Raw genomic sequence first — 19,540 nt, 5'->3', positions numbered from 1 at the left:
AAAAAAAAAAAAAAAAACATGCTGAAAGCGGTAACCCCGAAAAACATTTAAAAAAAACTTTTACCTGGTCCCATCGGCCTCCTGCCTGTCCTCTAGCCGCGTTCTTTTACTCTGATCTTCCCATGGCGAGCGCACTGACATTCCCCGGGAGTTCCCGGTGACGTTAGTGCATGCATCGGTGCGTGCGGGAAATTCAATACAAAATAACTGTATTGAATCCAATACAAAGTAATCATTATATTATATATATATATATATATATATAATATACATGCTACTGTACCATTATGTTGTTTTAACCCTTGTTTTAACAGATTTTTGTGGGTTTTTTTTAAAGTTTTTTAAATTTAAAGTTTATTATTAACTATATTAAATATTGGATATATTTTGGTGAGTTATGCCTAAGAATTATAGGCCTACGATGCAAATTAAATTTCCATGCAAAACAAGGTACAGCTTTTGGCATAAAAATACTGACATAATTAGACCACCATGGAGGTTAAAGAACAACAGAAAGGCCATTGTATGCTACAATTTCCAGTCTGAAAGACTCATACCCCTCTGTGCTCCAGTTGTCATAAAATATTACACAGCACAAATTTTTTTTTAATTGCCAAGAATTTTTCAAAATATTTAGTGTATTTCAGGTCAGCTGAATCCAGAAATGTTATCAGTTTCATTGAATTGGCTCTGGTTCTTGTGATACAGAAATTGGAACAGACAATTTTACCAACAACAAATGTAAACACAGCATGCTGATTTCAATCTTTATTTACACCAATGTTTTGCATTTTATTTATTAAATGTAGCATTATTTTCATTAAAGTTTCATTTGCCTTCTTTTTATTCATACATTTTTTTTTTACAGATATTTGAGTTCTTCAAGAAGAAGTTGTTTAAATGACCCTAATGTATTTTGCTACATTTGTGGTGAATATTCCCAGCAAAATCAGAGAAGAAACATTACAGAATTTGTGAAACAAGAATATCTTGCATATCATCATAATGATTGTTATTTTTGTGCTGTGAATGTAAAGGGGTTATTTGTTACAAGAAAAACAAGCGAGAGTACCCTGATTTGGAATCAGCAAGACAACCTGTGCCACATGGTGCTGATGTTCCCATTCCAGTGTTCAGTACACTCCCTGATATTCCTGTATCTGACATGGAGGATATACAGGGTTGGAGTGTAATCCAGTTAGAGCGGAAGTGAATATGAAGGAAGTGTTTCATCAAACCAGCAGTTCTCCCAAGAAGAGCTCAATGATTTAATGCGTGGCCTAAGTCTGTCAAAACAATCATCTGAACTTTTAGTATTCAGGCTAAAAGAATAGAACTGTCCGAGACCAGAAAGTAAAATAACGGTTTATAGGACAAGAGAGCCAACAATCCTACCATATTTCAGTGAAGATGGAGACTTTGTGTACTGTTGTAACATCCCTACCCTGGACCACTAGCCCATATTGGGAATACCAGAATACAGAGCAGAAGACTGGAGGCTTTTCATAGACAGTTCCACTCAAAGTTTGAAATCTGTTTTACTGCATAATGGCAACTGCTATATATCAATTCCAATTGGTCACTCAACAAAACTTAAGAATATGAAAATATCAAAATGGTCTTAAAAAGGTTTTCTATCATGAACACTGATGGTCCATATCTGGGAAAAAAGTGACATGGCCTCCAAGGGAAACCATGAAAAAAGGTGCAGTGAACATCATTAACGAGCCAATGGTTGACAAAGCAAAAATCCTTTTCCCTCCTCTACACATAAAGTTGGGATTAATGCAGCAGTTTGTTAGAGCTCTGAACAAGGACGGTGATTGCTTCAAATACATTTGTAGATTCTTCCCTGGATTGAGTACTGAAAAAATTAAAAGCAGGAATCTTTGATGGACCTCCGATTTGGAAACTGATAAATGATTCAAATTTCACAAGTTACATGACTGATACTGAAGCTTCTGCCTGGCACAGATAGCTATGTCATGGTTGTCAAGAACTTCTTGGGCAACCATAAAGCACAAAATTATGAAGAACTGGTACAAACCTTGCTCTTAAACTTCAAAAGTTTGGGTGCTACTATGAGTATAAAGGTTCCAGAAAACCTTGCCGATTTCAGTAAGGCACAAGGGGAGAGGTTCCATCAAGATATAAAGGTGATGGAAGAAAGGTGTCAGGGCAGATGGGATAGATACATGATGGCAAATTACAGCTGAAGCCTTTAACGTGATTGTCCTGATCATCAGCAAGAGGAAATCATACAAACTGAGTTTTTCAATAACTTCTTTGTGATTAGTTCTGTAAATATACTGAATATAGAATATATTGACTTTAAGTATTTCACAAATTTAAGTTTGTATACGTAGGCATATCTAGTTTAATTTTGCTTAATTTTCATGTTTCATTAGTTTTCTGTGAGGTTAATATTGGGGTAACTATTTAAAAAAAAGTAGAGCCAATTCAGCAAAACCAATAACATATTTGGAATCTGAATCAAACATACCCTAAAATTACTTTAATCTGTTTGGCAAGAAAATTTTTGTTGACCAGTGTTATAGCTAAGCTGTGTCGGTTTTGCTGACCAGATACATTTTTTTATTATTATTATTATTATTATTAATATTATTATACATTTAAGGGAGATTGATCTCAATTCTAAAAAAATAAGACACAGGATGAGGCCTCAAAGTAGTCTGTTTTAGTCCATTACAAACACATACTTTTAAAAATAAATGTGCTGAGTATACAGAAACATTTTCACTTTTAATATCATTTAATTTTAATAGTTAGCATTTCCAGACAGAGGTTTATACAGTATTTGTTGTATTACAAAAGATTATGAGAAGCAAGAGTGAAATCACAAGTCCAAGCATTTCATTGTTAATAAACCTATATTTGGTTTTTTGTTTTTGTTTTTTTATTCAGAAAAAATGAGGATAAAGAAAAAGATAAAAAAGTCAAGACAAACTCAAAAAAGAATAAAAATAAAAATGCCAAGTCAACCTCAAGTTCTGAAGACTGCGACCCACCAGGAGTTACCTCCTACATACCTAATAAAAATGAATTTGTATCTGCCAACAGTGTATCAACAACAAATGTTTCGGCAGCAGAAAACCATACACCTGCTGCTGAATCATCTTCTACAAAAGCAAGTGATCAGACAACAACTGTCTTAAGCCAAGCTTACTTAGAACCTTATCCATCAAGACATTACTATAACCCAAGACCATTTATACCACCTGCACGACCATATTTTAACCCTCCAAGAACATATATCCCACCTCAAAATATACCAATGCAACCATTCTTTAGAAATCAGTTTGTCCCACCACAAGAGAACATGTTTTTGGACTTTCACCATTCCATGGTTCCTTCTCCACCTTTTAGTGGACCTCCTGGACCCCCATTTATGGATAATCCAGGAATGCATTTTAGGATGCCCCATATGTTTGGCTATGGACCAAGTTATCAGGTGAGACAAGAAACGTAGATAAATTGTAGTGTTGGTGTTTGCCCCCTGAATAGGCTAACTATATTAATTTTTTTTCTCCTTTTCATAGAACTTTGGAGGTCATCCTTGGAACAGATTCTTTCCCCCTCAGTAAATTCTGCACAAGCTGTGATCACCATCTGATAACAAGGCCAATGAGGAGCTTACTCTGCTACACTAAGAGGATAACCAATTGCAGTTCATGGTGTAACATTCTTGTTTCCAGCTTTGTTTGAAGAAAAGGAAGAATAAACTATTAAAACTCCTAACAGTACTGCAAAGCAGGCTTATTTTACTTTCTGATTTCCACAACCGTTCCCTGGGGGCCACAAAGGGAAATCTTTTCTACAAATCTCTGTTTCAGTTCCTGAAATTGGGTTTTTATTAGCCTCCTCCTAAATTTTTGAATTGGTGAATAGTTATGACTGATGGACAGTAAAGCCAAGGAAGGAAAAAAAGCTCAAACATAGGGCTCATAGTGTAGGGCCATTGTGATACTCCTGTGAGTGGGTAAAGGTATAGAATTTTGTATGTAACTATTGGTTTACTTCACCTATACGTATTGCATAATCATTAGGTATCTGGTTTACCTAAGGTTTGTTTTTTGAATGTTAGCCTTTTTATTGGTATGTATGTTTATTTTTTCTTGGTATATATGCTTGCTTTAATCTCATCTTGTCTGGAATTATTTTATTTTTTGCCTTCTGAGTGTAAATAAATGTTTACAGAAATGTAGTTTTATTTATATTGGTGCATCTATGGTGTAAAATAACCACTACAAAAAAAAAAAGTTTCCTGTTTAAAACTAGCTATAAGCATTAAACAGAATTTGGACATCCATAACATTTCTAATGACATTTGTAACTTTTTAATTTTTTATTGGCTTTTAACGATAATGAATACTGTACAAACTGCAAACATAAAAAAAATACAAGTGAAAAAAGTAATACTTATGGCACTGGGAACTTACCTCTATTTTTATATTAAAGCAGAACTAAAGTAAAAAAAAATCACACCTTTAATCCCACCGATCTCTCAATGGTGCTGGACCTTTCCTCGATGCTGTCCCGCGCTCTTTGTTTCGTGGTGGAGGAGGGGCCGCCATCTCGCAGGTGCGAGAGATGATGTAGCTCGCTGTAATGGGGAAGAATAGAGAGACGATCTCACTGCGCATGCGTGAGATCAAGCATTTCTTTCCCTTAGTGGAAAAAATGCCCCGATCTGGTCCAGCATGCAAAACATTTACTAGCAAAATACTTTAAAGAAATCTATTCCAGGTTTGCTGGATCACCCAGCTTTAGTGATAAAAGTGTATCCTCTCCAGCCTTGGAGAGCTTTAATAAATCAGGCCCACTGAGAGAGGAAAAAGGAAGAAAGGACTTTGTGCTGGGAACCCATAGGACCGCATAGCAGCCAGCTGGTTAGAAAAGTAGGACTTTCAGTAGGAAGTGACAGGTGGGAATGTCTTAACCAAGGACTCCAGATCTGGTGCAATGTATGGTAATGTTATGCATATAAAAAATCAATGCATCCTATCACTTCAGCGAAAATGAAATGTATGAAATGGTTTGCTTTGTGGAAAGGAAAATCTAGTTCGTTTTAATTGGGTTTTAGATTAAATAATGATGTCAAAAAATGTAGGACCAGCCAGGTTTCTTTTTTTTTTTAAGAACCAAATGTGAAGAATATGCTCTGATAGCATGACTTAATTTTGTTCAGCAGAGCACTTTATTTATTGGACGGGTATGCTCCATCTAATAACTGCTCCCTGAGATCATTACATATGATGTGCTTACACATCCTTCTGTGACATTCCATATGTTTGTTGTTTAACCCCCTAGCGCTCCAATTCTGTCCATATTTTCATGCAAAAAGCATTACATTATTTTGCATTGAAATTTATTTTACGTTGTAGGCTTATAATTCTTAGGCATAACTCACCGAAATATGTCCAATATTTAATTAGTTAACAAATTTTAAATAAATATAAATCTGTTAAAACAAAAAATAAAAGAAATACAGAAACCTGTAATAGAACTGTACAGTAGCATGTATAAGAGAAAAGATTTCTTTGTATTGAACTCAATACAGCTATTTTGTATTGAATCCAACACAAAATTATTTGAATTTCCCGACGCTCCTCCCGCCCGCACCAACGTCACCGGGAATCCCTGGAGAACGTCTCTGCATCGCCGACTGAAGACGTGTCCCGAGGACCAGCAAGACGCCAGGGGACGCCAACGGAACAAGGTGGGTTTTTTTCATGATTTTAGCGACCAAGTGGGATTACCGCTTTTAGCATGTAAAATCCACCACAAGTCACACTTGTGATTACCGCTAGCAGGGTTAAGAAAGACAACCTATTACTCTATTACTATTATATTCAGTTATGTGCATAAATATTTGGACAGAGACAACTTTTTTCTAATTTTGGTTCTGTACATTACCACAATTATTTTTAAATGAAACAACTCAGATGCAGTTGAACTGCAGACTTTCAGCTTTAATTCAGTGGGTTGAACAAAAAGATTGTGTAAAAATGTGAGGAACTTAAGACTTTTTTTTTTTTTTTTACACTATCACTTCATTTCAGGGGCTCAAAAGTAATTAAAAAGCACAAATTAAAAAGCTGAAAATAAAAGTTCATTTCTAATACTTGGTTGAAAACCCTTTGCTGGCAATGACAGCCTGTAGTCTTGAACTCACAGACATCACCAGATGCTGGGTTTCCTCCTTTATAATGCTCTGTCTTTACTGCAGCGGCTTTCAGTTGAGGTTTGTTTGTGGGCCTTTCTGTCCGAAGTTTAGCCTTCAACAAGTGAAATGCATGCTCAATTGGGTTCAGATCAGGTGACTGACTTGGCCATTCAAGAATATTTAACTTCTTTGCTTTTATAAACTCCTGGGTTGCTTTGGCTGTATGTTTTGGGTCAATGTCCATCTGTATTATGAAATGCCTTCCAATCAATTTGACTGAATTCAGCTGGATTTGAGCAGACAGTATGTTTCTGAACACCTCAGAATTAATTCAGCTGCTTCTGTCCTGTGTCACATCATGGATAAACGCTAGTGTCCCAGTGCCACTGGCATCCATGCACGCCTACGCCATCACACTGCCTCCGCCATGTTTTACAGATGATGTGGTATGCTTTGGATCATGAGCTGTTCCATGCCTTCTCCATACTTTTTTCTTGCCATCATTCTGGTTAAGGTTGATCTTGGTTTCATCTGTTTTTTTGAGAACTGTGCTGGCTTTTTTTAGATGTTTTTGAGCTAAGTCCAATCGAGCCTTTTCATTCTTGAGGTTTATGAGTGGCTTGCACCTTGCAGTGCAAGTCTTCTCTTCATGGTAGACTTAAATATCGATATGCCTACTTCCTGGAGAGTGTTCACTTGGTTGGCTATTCTGCAATCATCCACCACTGTTGTCTTCCGTAGACGTCCAGGACTTTTGGCGTTGCTGAGTTCACCACTGCTTTGTTTCTTTCTCATGATGTACCAAACTGTAGATTTTGACACTCCTAATATTGTAGCAATTTCTCGGATGGGTTTTTTCCATTTTTGGAGCTCAAAGATGGCTTGTTTTACCTGCATGGAGAGCTCCTTTGACCGCATGTTGTCTGTTCACAGCAAAATCTTCCACATACAAGCAACCCCCCCTCAAATCAACTCCAGGCCTTTTATCTACTTAATTGACAATTACATAAAGAAATTGCCCACACCAGCCCATGAAATAGCCTTTGAGTCAATTCTCCAATTACTTTTGAGCCCCTGACATGAAGTGATTGTGTAAAAAAAAAGGCTTTAGTTCCTCACATTTTTATGCAATCTTTTTGTTCAACCCACTGAATTAAAGCTGAAAGTCTGCAGTTCAACTGCATCCGAGTTGTTTCATTTAAAAGTAATTGTGGTAACATACAGAACAAAAAATAGAAAAAAGTTCTCTGTCCAAATATTTATAGACCTAACTGTACTATTACCTGATATAGATCAAAAAAATCTCATTTTAAATTTACACATTTTATATCCTTTGATATTATTTTGTAGACACACTTCATAGGTAACGAAGACACCATGTTTCTTTAGTTGGGGGAGTATTCAACACAAGATTTTTAAACCCGTTTTATGAGAAAAGGTTGCCAAGTTCTTTTCGTTTGTCACACTTTTCCACCTTGTTACATCCAGTTTACATTGGATCATTACAACCTGATACGGCCAGAAGTTCTTCTGGGCCTTTATGATGTCTCAAGAAAAAGGGGGGTCTTTTTATTACATGCATTTTACTTTTTTTATTTGCATGTTTCAGTGTCAGGGTTGGACAGTTTACCATGATAGATCTGTTGCTTGTGGATCTCCAGTAAAAGTTATAGAGTACATGTAGACATGGGCCACATTACTCAATGTGAACAAAACTAGAGTGAGTGTGTATAGTAGTACTATAATCATGTGTTAATTATTGGAACCTTAGGTTATCAAGTAATTACATCAGAGTCTGAGAACATGGCTAATAAAGCATTACTAGCCAACAGCAAACCCTCCAAGTGCTCAGCACATAAATGCCTTAACACTTCAATTAAATAAACTAGCGTTTTTTTGTTGCCTATATTTGCAAATGTAAAGTAAAGACACCCCATCAGTCATGTCATGGCAGACCCCCACCACCCATCCCTTTGTACGTGTTGAAAATAGGGTGCTTTGGTCCTATGCCAGCAGATATTGATTTGATTGATATATACTGTTTAGTAATAAACATTGGTTTGCTTCATAGCATTTACTGTACATTATTCTCTTCTCATTTTAATTAAGGCTCAAGTCCCTAATTATAACGCTAAAATAATTACAAAACTGAAAGTAGCATAGAGCTCTCCACGTGACTTATTTTGTATAGAAAACACTTTCACTACATTACCAATCTGCTGATGTTCCTACAGAAAAATATTTTAGTCCGTTTTATAAAATACTTCTGCTTAAAAGTAAAACCTGGCACCCTTTACTAGTGTGCCGAAGCTGGGGTGTATTCATAAATGTTTTCACCTAAGATTCACACGATCTGTTAGCTTTATTCCAAAAAAACATAATTCAAGTTGCATTTTAAAACAATTTATAGAATTATGTATTGAATTTTGACACAAACTACATTTTATTTTATGAACACTGATAAAAACAAAAAAAAAACAATTCTTTTGGTATGGGGACTGAAACATTTAGGTTCTACATATAAACATCTACATATTCCTTACATAAAAATAATCTTCTGGTGTATACATGCTAAACCTGCACATTGTTTTCCCAGCTCTTCTTGTTATAACCAGATAATAAAAATAAAAAAGTGAAAGAGGGTGAGGAGACCTTTCAAGGAGTCACATGCAGAATCCTTTAATCATATTCCTATGGCTAAACAGCCAAGATACATGCAAACCAGATACAAAGAGTTCGCTGAACATATTTTGAATATTAAAAAAGATATTTCTGCTTCAACAATGCAAATATGCCAAACTTTCTAGAGACGGCTACACCTTAATACTGGTGTCCACTGATTTAAACCTGATTTTAGTCATAAAACAATATATTGCAAAACAGTTTTTTTTATTTATCAAAAATCACATTTACAATAATACAAATATTTTGAAGAGTTATGTCCATTTGACAAGTATACTCAGCCTACTTTTGCTGAGGCAACTACAAGTGCAACATGTGAGCCATTGCCAGTTCCACTTGCTTGCAGTGAGGCATAGACCTAATTCTGCACGTCAAAAACCCTTCTCTGCAAGCCAAGTCTGTAGTTCTTTATCAAAGTATCCTTTGAACCTGATGGTCCTGTTAATCTCATTAACTTGTATTGCTGGTGTTTTTCCTTTTAACTGGGTCAAAAAGTCTCGTACTTCAGCTTCAAGAGCCTGTGAAAAGAACATGATGAAACATAATGAGTATTACATGATGAGACACAAGTTGTATTTGTATCCATTAGAGAAATAACACCTTACTAATTAATAAGTATTAAACTGTATTTATATAGCACCAACATATTATGCAGCACTGTACATTAAATAGAGCATTAAATAGGGGTTGCAAATGACCTTACAATCTAAGAGGAGGGCGATACAGAATGTGGGAGTGAGTAGTGATAGTTTAAAAGACCAAAGCAGAGACAAACAGATTTTTATTTAGTTTAGCTACAGAGTAAGGTAAAAAAAATATATATATATATTTATAATTACACTCACCCATATATCCCCTTCAATCTTACGGATAACTGTCATTTGACGATTACCATGAGTAATATCTGTGTACACTGGAATGTTGTGCATTCGAGAACGTCTTACAAAGTAAGGGAGATCAGAAGGTGTATCTAAAAAATAAAAAAACAATGATTGCAACTTTGCTTTATACAACAAATTATTGGAAACAACATGCCTGAAATTGCAATTTAAATATATTCATTATATATGAAAAGTAACCATTTAGTAAAAAGCAGGCTAAATAACTACAATGAAGGTACAAGCATGTCTACACAAAACGAGTCTTCATCTTCCCAATACCCTGAATTATATTGTGATGTATTGCACTTGGTTGGTTCTGCCATTCTCCAAAGTGGGCGCTGCAGCTAACAGCAAATGTCCTTGCGGCTTTTTGCTAAACTTGCCTTTTTATGCATCATGGTCTACAGAATCTGCATTAGGAGAGCTTGAATTTAAAAGAGAACAACATTGGACCTGCTAGATAAAAAACCATGAGGAAAAGGGCATAATTAATATCCACCAAGTAAACTGATTAGCTGACCTCTTACGTTTATAGCTATACACATAATTGTTAATAACCCTTTTTCCCCTAGGTAATATAACCTAATATAATAAGTGTGTTATAGGTTATATTAGGGATCTCAAGCCGCTAATGAGATAAAGAGCTTTAGAGGCAGACAGGTCAGTAAACTGAGAGATGACAATGCAGGAACATGGAGCATTAGGAACACAAACAGCATATCGGGTCAAAGAAAAACACAGGGATGCATACAGCAGTGCTTTATAAATGTGTAGCCAGTCCACTGATATAGAAATGTGCTCCCAGTTGTGTTTTTTAGCTCAAGTCTGGAGGCTGGCTGGCAAGGATGGATAAACCTCAGCAACAAATGGACACAAGTACAAATCCTGTATTGAGTAGAAAAAAATTATTAAAGAAATAATAAACTGGACTAAATACAAGGCTCCCTACTTTCTCTCCCTCTTTCTGCCCCATGAGACAGCACTGGGTGCCCGACAGACAAATTACAAAGCACCAGAACAGGAAGTGTTAAGTGTATATATCTTCCCAGGGACACAAAAAATAAAAATCCCTCTAACAAAAATATCTTAAAATAGTCATTTTAAATGAAACTACTTGTAAAAGAAGCCCCAGTTAAAACTTCCAGGTATGTACTTATTTGTATTTTGTTACCTATTTATAATATAATGTGGTACTTCACTAACTTCTCTCTGCTTATCGCAGAATTAAATTGTCCCCAAAGTGAAGATTTTTGCCCATTTAAGCACTAAGTTACAGCTTCTAAAAGATAATTTAAAAAGTGTACGTTTAGGGGGAATCCACCCAGATGGTGTTACTTCTGTGTGCTTTGGTGGATTGGGCACTTGAAGAGGTGGTATGAGACGCTTCACAAAGTGATACTCGTCATGTGATTCTGTAATACCCGGGTACTGAGATGTTACAGCAGATGCTGATCCACTGCATGGCCGCTGGAAAGGAAAAAAATACAATACATTAGTGGTGTATTTCTCCTAAAAAAAGGAGGGTTTCTTCAACATGCTGCTTTGCTTTAAAGGTACAAGTTCTTTCAAATCTGCCATCCCCACCCTTTCTAATGTACAGCGCTGCGTAATATGTTGGAGCTATATAAATCCTGTTTATTAATAATAATATTAATAATAACTGTCACTTTCCACTAAAAGGAATGTGTATTTCAGGTTATGTCTGTTCCCATAAATCTATCATTCAATGCTTCCTTTAAGTAAGGTATCTGAATTTGCCCTTTTCAGCAGTTTTCAAGGCTCAGAGAACCCTGCTAAAATGGATATATCTACATATCACAGCACATGAGTGTGATTTTCATTAAATAAATTAGATTCACCAGAGAAGCAAAAGAATGTCACTGAAAACTGTATTGCCCTCTTAAATAAGTAAACACCCCCTTCTTACATTGATCAGTAGAAAAGTACTCCCACATCGCTTACTTTGGTGATGGGTAACAAAAAAAGACGAAACCTCTTTTAACTTAGTAAAGAAAATCCACAAACCTGATTCTTGACAGCAGCCTTTTCATCCAATGATGTCCTTCTCAACAATCAGGCCGCCATCTTGGCTAGTGAAGAAGACCCTACCTACTTTTACCTTGGTAATTGATGAAGAAAACCCCTCCACACACACACACACCTTTACCAAGATAGTCAGTGAAGGAGACCCCACAAACTTTACCTTCATCATTGGTGAGGAAGAACCCCCCCCCCCACCCTTACTTTCATGGTTGGTGAAAAGGACCCCCCTTCGCTCCCCATTACCTTAATTATTGGTGGAGAATTGCCCCTTCATTCAGGGTTACATTAGTGGTCAGCAGAAATAAACCTCTTCCAGTTGTAATCGGTGGAAATCAATGAAATCCTCACAGCAGGTGGTGGGGGAAGAAGAATGCCTCTTGCAATGGTGGTTATTGAAAAACACCTCCTACATTGCGGGTTAGTGGAGAAGGGCTCCCATATATTGATGGTAGGCAGAGAAGGATGTCTTACATATATAACAAACAAACAAGGACCCTCAGTGGACAATGAAAACGGAATGTCCTTTACATTAATAGTAAGGAATCTGAGCAACCTCCAGAGGTGCCCTAGAACAATGGGTGAGATATGCTGGTCTAGCTAGAGGCCTCATGTCAACTAAAACTTATGTTGGTATAGTAAAGCAAAGAAGAGTAACATGAAAGACCACAAACCTGTATCCTGACAGCAGTCTTCAGCACATCGAATGCTGTCCTTCTCAACAAGCGGGCCGCCATCTTAGTTTAGCAAAAGGAATCTACTTCCCTTCTCATTAGTGTACCAACATGGACCCCTAGAGCTTCCCCTCCAGCTTTGCGCACGCGCCCATTTGACCGTATTCACCCCGGTTAGTATTCCCAATCACGTGTTTGATTCAAATGGGTGTAGCAATGTGGTGAAAATAACAGGGCATTACGTCTTGACGTAGGCGTGCGCGTCCCCGTATTGGTTTAAGATGCGCGCGCTTGGTCCCGCCTCTTTCTTTCCTCCATTTTAAGAGACGTGAAGTGGCCGGTAAGCCATTCTCTTTTGAAAGTTTGTAGTTAGATGGTTAAGTGCGGTGTTCTGAGTAGGTTTTGCGCGCAGTAAGGGCTGGTGGTGATGACTGGGTGTAGTGGGAGTCGATTTGTGTGTGGAATGTAGGGAAACAGGATCACGTGGTGTGTGCGAAACTCGCTGCCTGTGTTACGGGGGAGCTCCCTCATCCTCCTGGAATGCTGGAGCTCCTCTCTTGTCTGCTGCTTTTCTTCACAGTTCTTGCGGACAGGTAACAAATAAATATTCAGACTAACGAGCAGCCATGATTATGAAAAGTCAGGAGCTCAGATGAGGCCAGAAATTCCCATGTGGCAGACATAGCATGTCTACAGATTGAGTTTCTAGGGGATGATCGGTGGGTGCAGAGATCTCTAATGCTGTCTCTGGGCACTGCTTCCTGATGAGCTGAATTAGATCTCTGTGATGGGTAACCAGGATTCTGCAAAATTCAACTTGATGAACATTAAAAGTATTTACTGTATTTTAATTATGTTTTTGTTTTTTGCAGCAATCATGCAGCTTTTTGTGAGAGCTCAAAATCTGCACACCCTTGAGGTGTCTGGACAAGCGACTGTGTCCCAGATCAAGGTAAGTGCATTCACTAAAATGTTTTTGATTAGTACTAAAGTACAAGAATATTAAGCCTGCAGATAGTAAATATTTAATCATTTAAATGTCTTGTGTGAATGGTGTGGAATCAGCACGAGATATATAATCATTGCTTGTAAATAAGAATATTTTTTAGTTTTTGGCATTCTGTATAAGTGTTTTAACTTTCCTTGCAACTTCTATAAGTAAATCCTAAATAATTTACGCTAAATTCTGGTTTGTATGTTCAGATTTAAAGTGTTTGATGTACAGCCCTTAACCAGCATAACTTGGGGTCTTCTTGGGTTTGTTCTTTGTGATATTGATTATCTGCTCCTTTGATATCATGCTTACGGTGGAGAGGATAAATCATTTTGCTTCTATTGGCACCATTATCTGTTGGCTGTGTTTTGCGTCCCTCATATTTACCATTTGATGCTCTTTTAGGCCCAGATCTTTTCCCTAGAGGGAATCCCCTGCGAAGACCAAATTGTTTTCCTTTCTGGTACATCTTTGGCTGATGATGCCACCCTGATCCAGAGTGGAGTATGTGATCTCAGCACCTTGGATGTTGCTGCTCGTCTATTGGGAGGTCAGTATTTCAGGATTTTGTGCCTATAATACCAACGCTGCATTATCTTAAACCCAAACATCTGTTCATGTAGGAGAGAGTAGACTGGTAGGAGGTAGTGTGCTGCATCTTTTAGAAGTATTAGCCTAATGTACAATTATTAACTGAACAGCTTTTTAAAGCTTGTTTAATATTTGGTCAGCGTTGTAAATTGTTTACCATCCATAGACTGGCATTACACAAAGCAAAACAGTCCTCTTGTAGCGCAAGCCTACAAAATCGAGTTCTTCCAAGGTTACAGAAAAATCATGTGTTGGTTTCCAAGACTTCCTTGTTGCTTTTCAAATGATCTGGATTAACAGGTTGTGGCTTGTTTTTGGAATTGGGTGGAACTAAACTGAAAAACTGTTGAGAATATCTAAATCTGTCATTAGTTTTAATCTGATACCTTGCTTGGAATGTAATGACTAATATGTGAAATGCTTTCTTTAATTAGGTAAAGTCCACGGTTCTCTCGCTCGTGCTGGAAAAGTGCGAGGACAGACACCAAAAGTAAGTGTTTTTTTTTTCTTAGCCAACAGTAAATGAGAAGTGTCATTTTAGAAAGGCTTGTTATACAAGGAATAACACATTGTGCCAGATAAACGTTAATAGCTTCTCTGTGCAGTGTCAATTCTGTTTTTGCTCTGATAAATGGTTGCTTATAACCATAAAGTCTGATGTCAAGCTTTAAATAATCCATGGAAGCCATTTTTGGAGGGGCACAAACCCTCCATGTTTTCTGGAAAAGTAATAGCAGGCCATCTGTTATAGCTGAGTGAATGATCTTGCTATAGATGTAATTGTTTTCTAATATTTTTATGTTATAACTTAATGTGTTTGCTTGCAGGTGGCCAAACAAGAGAAGAAGAAAAAGAAGACTGGCCGGGCTAAGAGGCGCATGCAATACAACAGGCGCTTTGTCAATGTTGTGCCCACTTTTGGCAAGAAGAAGGGACCCAATGCTAACTCCTAAAATGTCACAAAGTTTTATTAAACAGATGTAGAACTTCAACCTGTTGTGTTGCTTGAGTTGACTGACAATTATAATGTAACGGGGGCAAGATGGGCAGCAATCCATTCAATACAAATAGTGAGCTTACACCTGCAACATAAAAGTATGACGGTTTGTTATCACGGGCCTCCATCACTAAGAATGTAGTTCTGAAAGCATGTACAGTGTTTACATTATAATGTAAAACAGAAAAATGGTGGTTGACAAACAATCTTATGTAGGGTTTGGCACTGCAAGTTCTTGATATTACTGCAGAAATGTCCTCACTTTACGACTTAACTGTTTACTGACAGCCCGACACTTATGACCGGGTCCTCTGACAAGAAAAATTTATGGTGTACATCCATGTGGTGTCTCCTTCAGTCTTCTGAGCTCACTCTGTCTTCTTTCTTTTGTAGGTCTTTCCTATGCTCCTTGCTTAATAAATGGGTCACAGGAATGTAACCTGGTGGTTGAGAGGAGCATCTGTAGCTAGATAGGCTACAATTCAGTTTGAGGTGTTAGCGGTCTTATCACTTTGGAACCAGCCTTAGCTGCCGCCTAGCTCCTAAAACTTAGACATGGTTTTCTTAGAGTTTTAGCTTAGTTTGGCGTTCTTCAGCTCGAATTACTGACACTTGTGAGGGGGTCCTAAAGTGACAACAGCATATCCTCAGTAGTGTTGGTCGAATAGCTCACTATTCGACCGCTATTCGGTCGAATAATGCATGATTATTCAGGTGATCCAGTGTCTAATTCGAACTCAAAGTCAATGGGGGAAAATTCAGGTTGTTTTTTGGGACAGTGTCGAGTTTCTTAAAGCCCATAAATACATTTAAAAAGACATGTCAAGACTCCCCCAACTCAGCACAACACTACAAGTAAAAAGAAAAAAAAGGACGTTTTTCTGTTGCTGGCAAGGCCATTTTTATGGGGCGGTCAAGGGAACATGCCGGATTTTATACGGTCTCCGAGTAGAGGCAGAGAGGGACATGAGGAGGTTCCTCTGGTCCAAAAATTAGCCACCAGATTTCCGTTACAAGCCATACACAGGCTTCAGAGTACAGGCAGAGCAGGAGGAGGCGGTGGGCACTGAGACAGAGCGGGCACCGCATTGGTAACTGGCATCCGGAGTTGGGAACTGGGCAGGCGGCATCACTTACAGCATGAGGAGGGGGCGTTGGGCCCTGAGAAGGAGCAAGGACGGCATTAGAGGTTGGGGCCATCACCCATATGGACAGTGTCGAAGCTGTAGCTATCGGAGACATGAATGGATCAATGAGATTCCAATGCATACCAAGTATGTAGCGAAACCACATGAAAGGGAACGGGCTTGGCAGAATCAATGGGGCAAGAGGACCCTGTTGAGCTTGAGTCTAGTCTGGCATCTAGAGCTGGGTACTGGGCAGAGGGCAGGTGGCAGCAGTAAGAGCAGGGTACTTGTTCGAATTCGGCGTTCGACCACCCGAATAATTATGCATTATTCAGCTGCATCGAATAGCAACCTATTCGACCAACACTAGTAAAGAGCAACTCCAAATTCAGGTCCATGACAACAGCAAACAAAATCCTTGAATTTGAATGCATGTGCGCGTTTGCGTGCGCACGTACTGAATCCCTATAAATTTGCACAGAGTTTCTTAGCCATTCTGCTCATGCAAACCGAAACTTGGAGAAAAAAATGGCAAAAGAACAAAGGCTGCCACAAGAACAAGTAAGAATACACCATTGACTTTATTCCTCCAAAAAATGTTTTGGGTGTGTTGTCTATTTTGTTACTTCTAGTTACATGGAGCCAAGGAGAATGGCCACCACCACTGCCAACACCACCACCACTACTGTTGCTACTGCTGCCCCCCACCACCACCACTACCACCCCAGGGTCTTCAGTCCATAGACCAACAGGCAGCTCCATCAGGCCAGCTAGGTTGCTCTGTGAAGCAGGCCAAGTAACATCTAGGTCTCTGGTTCCCCAACCTGGCACCGCAGCCAGTTTGAGCCAGACCAGGGATTCTGCTTCCAAGGCAACCAGCTTCACTCCTGAGCAAAATGCAGCCCTCATGGAGCCCTACGTACAACATTTTCCTAGACTCTGTGGGGGCACTCCCAGACTTCCCATGCTGTAAGGCAGGGACTCTGGGAGGAAATTGCCAGGAGTGTAAATGCAGTGGGCAGTACACAACGGACTATTACCCAGTGTCAAAAACGTGTGAGTGCCATCTTCAGACATGTCAAAAGGGTCCTGGCCACAGAGGCTGGAAGGAGTGGGACCTATCCTGAACATCTTGTGCAGCGTCTCAAGGAGTATGAAAGATTGGCGTTGCCATTCATCGGGCCAGAAATGGTGGTAGGGGTGGACTACCAGGATGACTCCGATGCTTGGTAACCATGTAAGTTCAATCCTTTTACATTACCTAATTACCAATGTGAATTGATTTTTGCATTTTTGTGGGATTGCAACAGTTTAGTCATTAGCATTGAGAACAAAAAAGGATTGTGTTTTTACTTATTTATGCTTGGGGGTGAAATATGAGATCATTTTTGGAAAATGACCTCTTTGGTGTATTTTTACCTTCTTTTGACTTGCATTAACAATGTGTGTATTTCCATTTTTTACAATAGTACGCCCTGAGACGCAGCAGTCCCCTCCTGCCCTCTGTGCTCAGGGTGATGAGGATGTCACTTCGCATCGAGATGACACTAGCCTTCCTTCTGGTAAGATGAACCTTCATGGTATATCTTGTTTGACATTGTGCACGTGTCTCTAATCATGTTCATAACCACACTCATGTGTAATATGAGTGTTTCATTTCACACATTTTTGGCTCTGGGAGTGGTATGTTTTGTGGTTAGATTTGTGGTGAACCGATCAATCCAAATGAACTTGGGTTAGAGTCAAGCTCACTCTCATTTGTTTTTGTGCTTTCATTAAAATATCACCATCTACAGGAGGGGGTCGCTGATCCACTGCAAAGAAGACTGGAGGAGAATACAGGTAATTTGGTGTGTGTGTGTGTGTGTGTTTTCAGCCTTCCAAAAGCTAAGTAATAACCTTCGATCTTGCTATAATATATCTATATATAGATAAGATTTGTTAAGTTTTCTTGCCAGAGGATTCTGGTGCAGCCTCCCTTTGGGAATGTGTGAGCTTAATATGCCCAAAAAAAATTTTGCCTGTGCGAAATATTGCAGACTTGGAGGCTGGTTAGCCATTTTGATAGATTAGTGGAGTCAAGGATGCCTGGCCCAAGTTCGGATAATTTGGAACCGGTCCTTACACTCCTACATGAAAACATAAATCAAAATCGCCAGGACCGAGAATTTAACCAACAACATCTGGCAGCCGTGCATCGTCCGATAGAATCGGTCCAAGAACAATCGGCCACTTTGGGTGCCTACATGTTCAGTTGACTATCTCTGTAACATGTTAAGTGAATCCCTGGGCCAACAATCTCGCCTACATCAGGCGATAATTCAAAGGCTGGGTTGGCAAATCCCAATAAGCCCTGCTGGCCCCCCATCTCCTGCAGAGCAGCCAGCTCCATTCTTCCCCCCCAGCTCCACCCTGTGCCCCTGCCCGTCCACCCCGTGCCCCTGCTAGCCCACCCCGTGCCCCTTCCTGCCCACCCCGTGCTCCTGCCCGTCCACCCTGTGCCCCTGGCCACCCACCTCCTAACACACGGGCAAGCAATAGACATGCTTGGTGGTTGGCCGCACTCGCGCCCGTGCTGTGCAGGTGGACCGTGGGCGTGCTGTGGGGGTGTCCCGAGGCCAGGAAGTGGAGGTGGCCCGTGGCCGGGCTGCTAGGGTGGGCCCCGCCCCGCCCATGGCCGGGCTGGTGAAATGGGCCGTGGCCGGTTTGGGCGAACTATATAAGTGGATGCCAGGTGGGAACATTCTTCACATTCTTCCTGTCATTCTTCACTCAATTTTTTCAGGACTCCATGAGATCGCCAGTGTGGGTTTGAGTTTGTATCCTGTGTGAAGACGCATGTTTGTATAAAATAGCCTAATCTCCATTTTGTGTTTGCCCAATGTCCACAGGTTAGTAACCCTCGCACTTTGACACTTTACCTATCTAAGTTTCTTTTGATGCGGTCCAAGTATGCTCCAAATGCAGTTTTGCTATCTACTCGGAAGCTCCTCAGGAGGGCTGGCTGCCTCCCTCGATGTGGAACTGGCTGTGTTTGTAGAAGGAGACCACAAAAATAAGAGCGGTAAGTACTGACCAAATTTAACAGTATAACATGCAGCTAGTTCTTAAATTGCACAGTGCTAAAAAATTCAAGTTATGCCATCTCATCTGACAGTTTTGCTGTTTACACCGTGCCAAACAAGAAAGAAAGGTTATTCCTGGGGCCGAGCTAATTATGGGTATGGAACTAAAGTGATGCAGTTTGTTGGCAATTAAGGTTGTGGGTTTTCACAAGGGACAAACGTGGCTAAGTGACATTTAACCTTTGTCTTCTGTTAAAAGCTGCCTAGACATGAAGCTAGTCATACACTCCTAATGATACTTG

At 39.3% G+C, this 19,540-nt stretch overlaps 3 protein-coding genes across 3 annotated transcripts in view; 2 read left to right on the top strand and 1 right to left on the bottom strand.

The window, feature by feature from the left end:
* The window catches only part of LOC140337640 (pre-mRNA-processing factor 39-like), a 26,068-nt gene extending 21,843 nt beyond the window's left edge, over nucleotides 1–4,225 (top strand). Inside the window, exons 13-14 of the mRNA XM_072421398.1 lie at nucleotides 2,926–3,472; nucleotides 3,561–4,225. Of these exons, the coding sequence (XP_072277499.1) occupies nucleotides 2,926–3,472; nucleotides 3,561–3,605 (592 nt within the window). The 3' untranslated portion in view covers nucleotides 3,606–4,225. The remainder of the gene's footprint in view (nucleotides 1–2,925; nucleotides 3,473–3,560) is intronic.
* A 4,615-nt stretch (nucleotides 4,226–8,840) lies between these two features.
* Nucleotides 8,841–12,614, bottom strand: MRPL49 (mitochondrial ribosomal protein L49). The gene is made up of 4 exons (XM_072421396.1): nucleotides 12,465–12,614; nucleotides 11,055–11,217; nucleotides 9,715–9,839; nucleotides 8,841–9,387 (listed from the first exon to the last, which is right to left on the bottom strand). Exons 1-4 carry the CDS (start codon nucleotides 12,525–12,527, stop codon nucleotides 9,241–9,243), a joined length of 498 nt encoding a protein of 165 aa, XP_072277497.1. The 5' UTR covers nucleotides 12,528–12,614; the 3' UTR covers nucleotides 8,841–9,240.
* Nucleotides 12,615–12,727: 113 nt separating this feature from the next.
* FAU (FAU ubiquitin like and ribosomal protein S30 fusion) lies at nucleotides 12,728–15,041 on the top strand. The gene is made up of 5 exons (XM_072421397.1): nucleotides 12,728–12,804; nucleotides 13,337–13,416; nucleotides 13,864–14,008; nucleotides 14,484–14,539; nucleotides 14,877–15,041. Exons 2-5 carry the CDS (start codon nucleotides 13,342–13,344, stop codon nucleotides 15,000–15,002), a joined length of 402 nt encoding a protein of 133 aa, XP_072277498.1. The 5' UTR covers nucleotides 12,728–12,804; nucleotides 13,337–13,341; the 3' UTR covers nucleotides 15,003–15,041.
* The last annotated feature ends 4,499 nt before the right edge of the window (nucleotides 15,042–19,540 follow it).

Source organism: Pyxicephalus adspersus, chromosome 9 (genome assembly GCF_032062135.1).
Source record: "Pyxicephalus adspersus chromosome 9, UCB_Pads_2.0, whole genome shotgun sequence".
In the NCBI taxonomy this organism is placed as follows: domain Eukaryota; kingdom Metazoa; phylum Chordata; class Amphibia; order Anura; family Pyxicephalidae; genus Pyxicephalus; species Pyxicephalus adspersus.
Note: the sequence above shows the minus strand (reverse complement) of the source record. Positions and strands in the feature narration are given on the sequence as shown.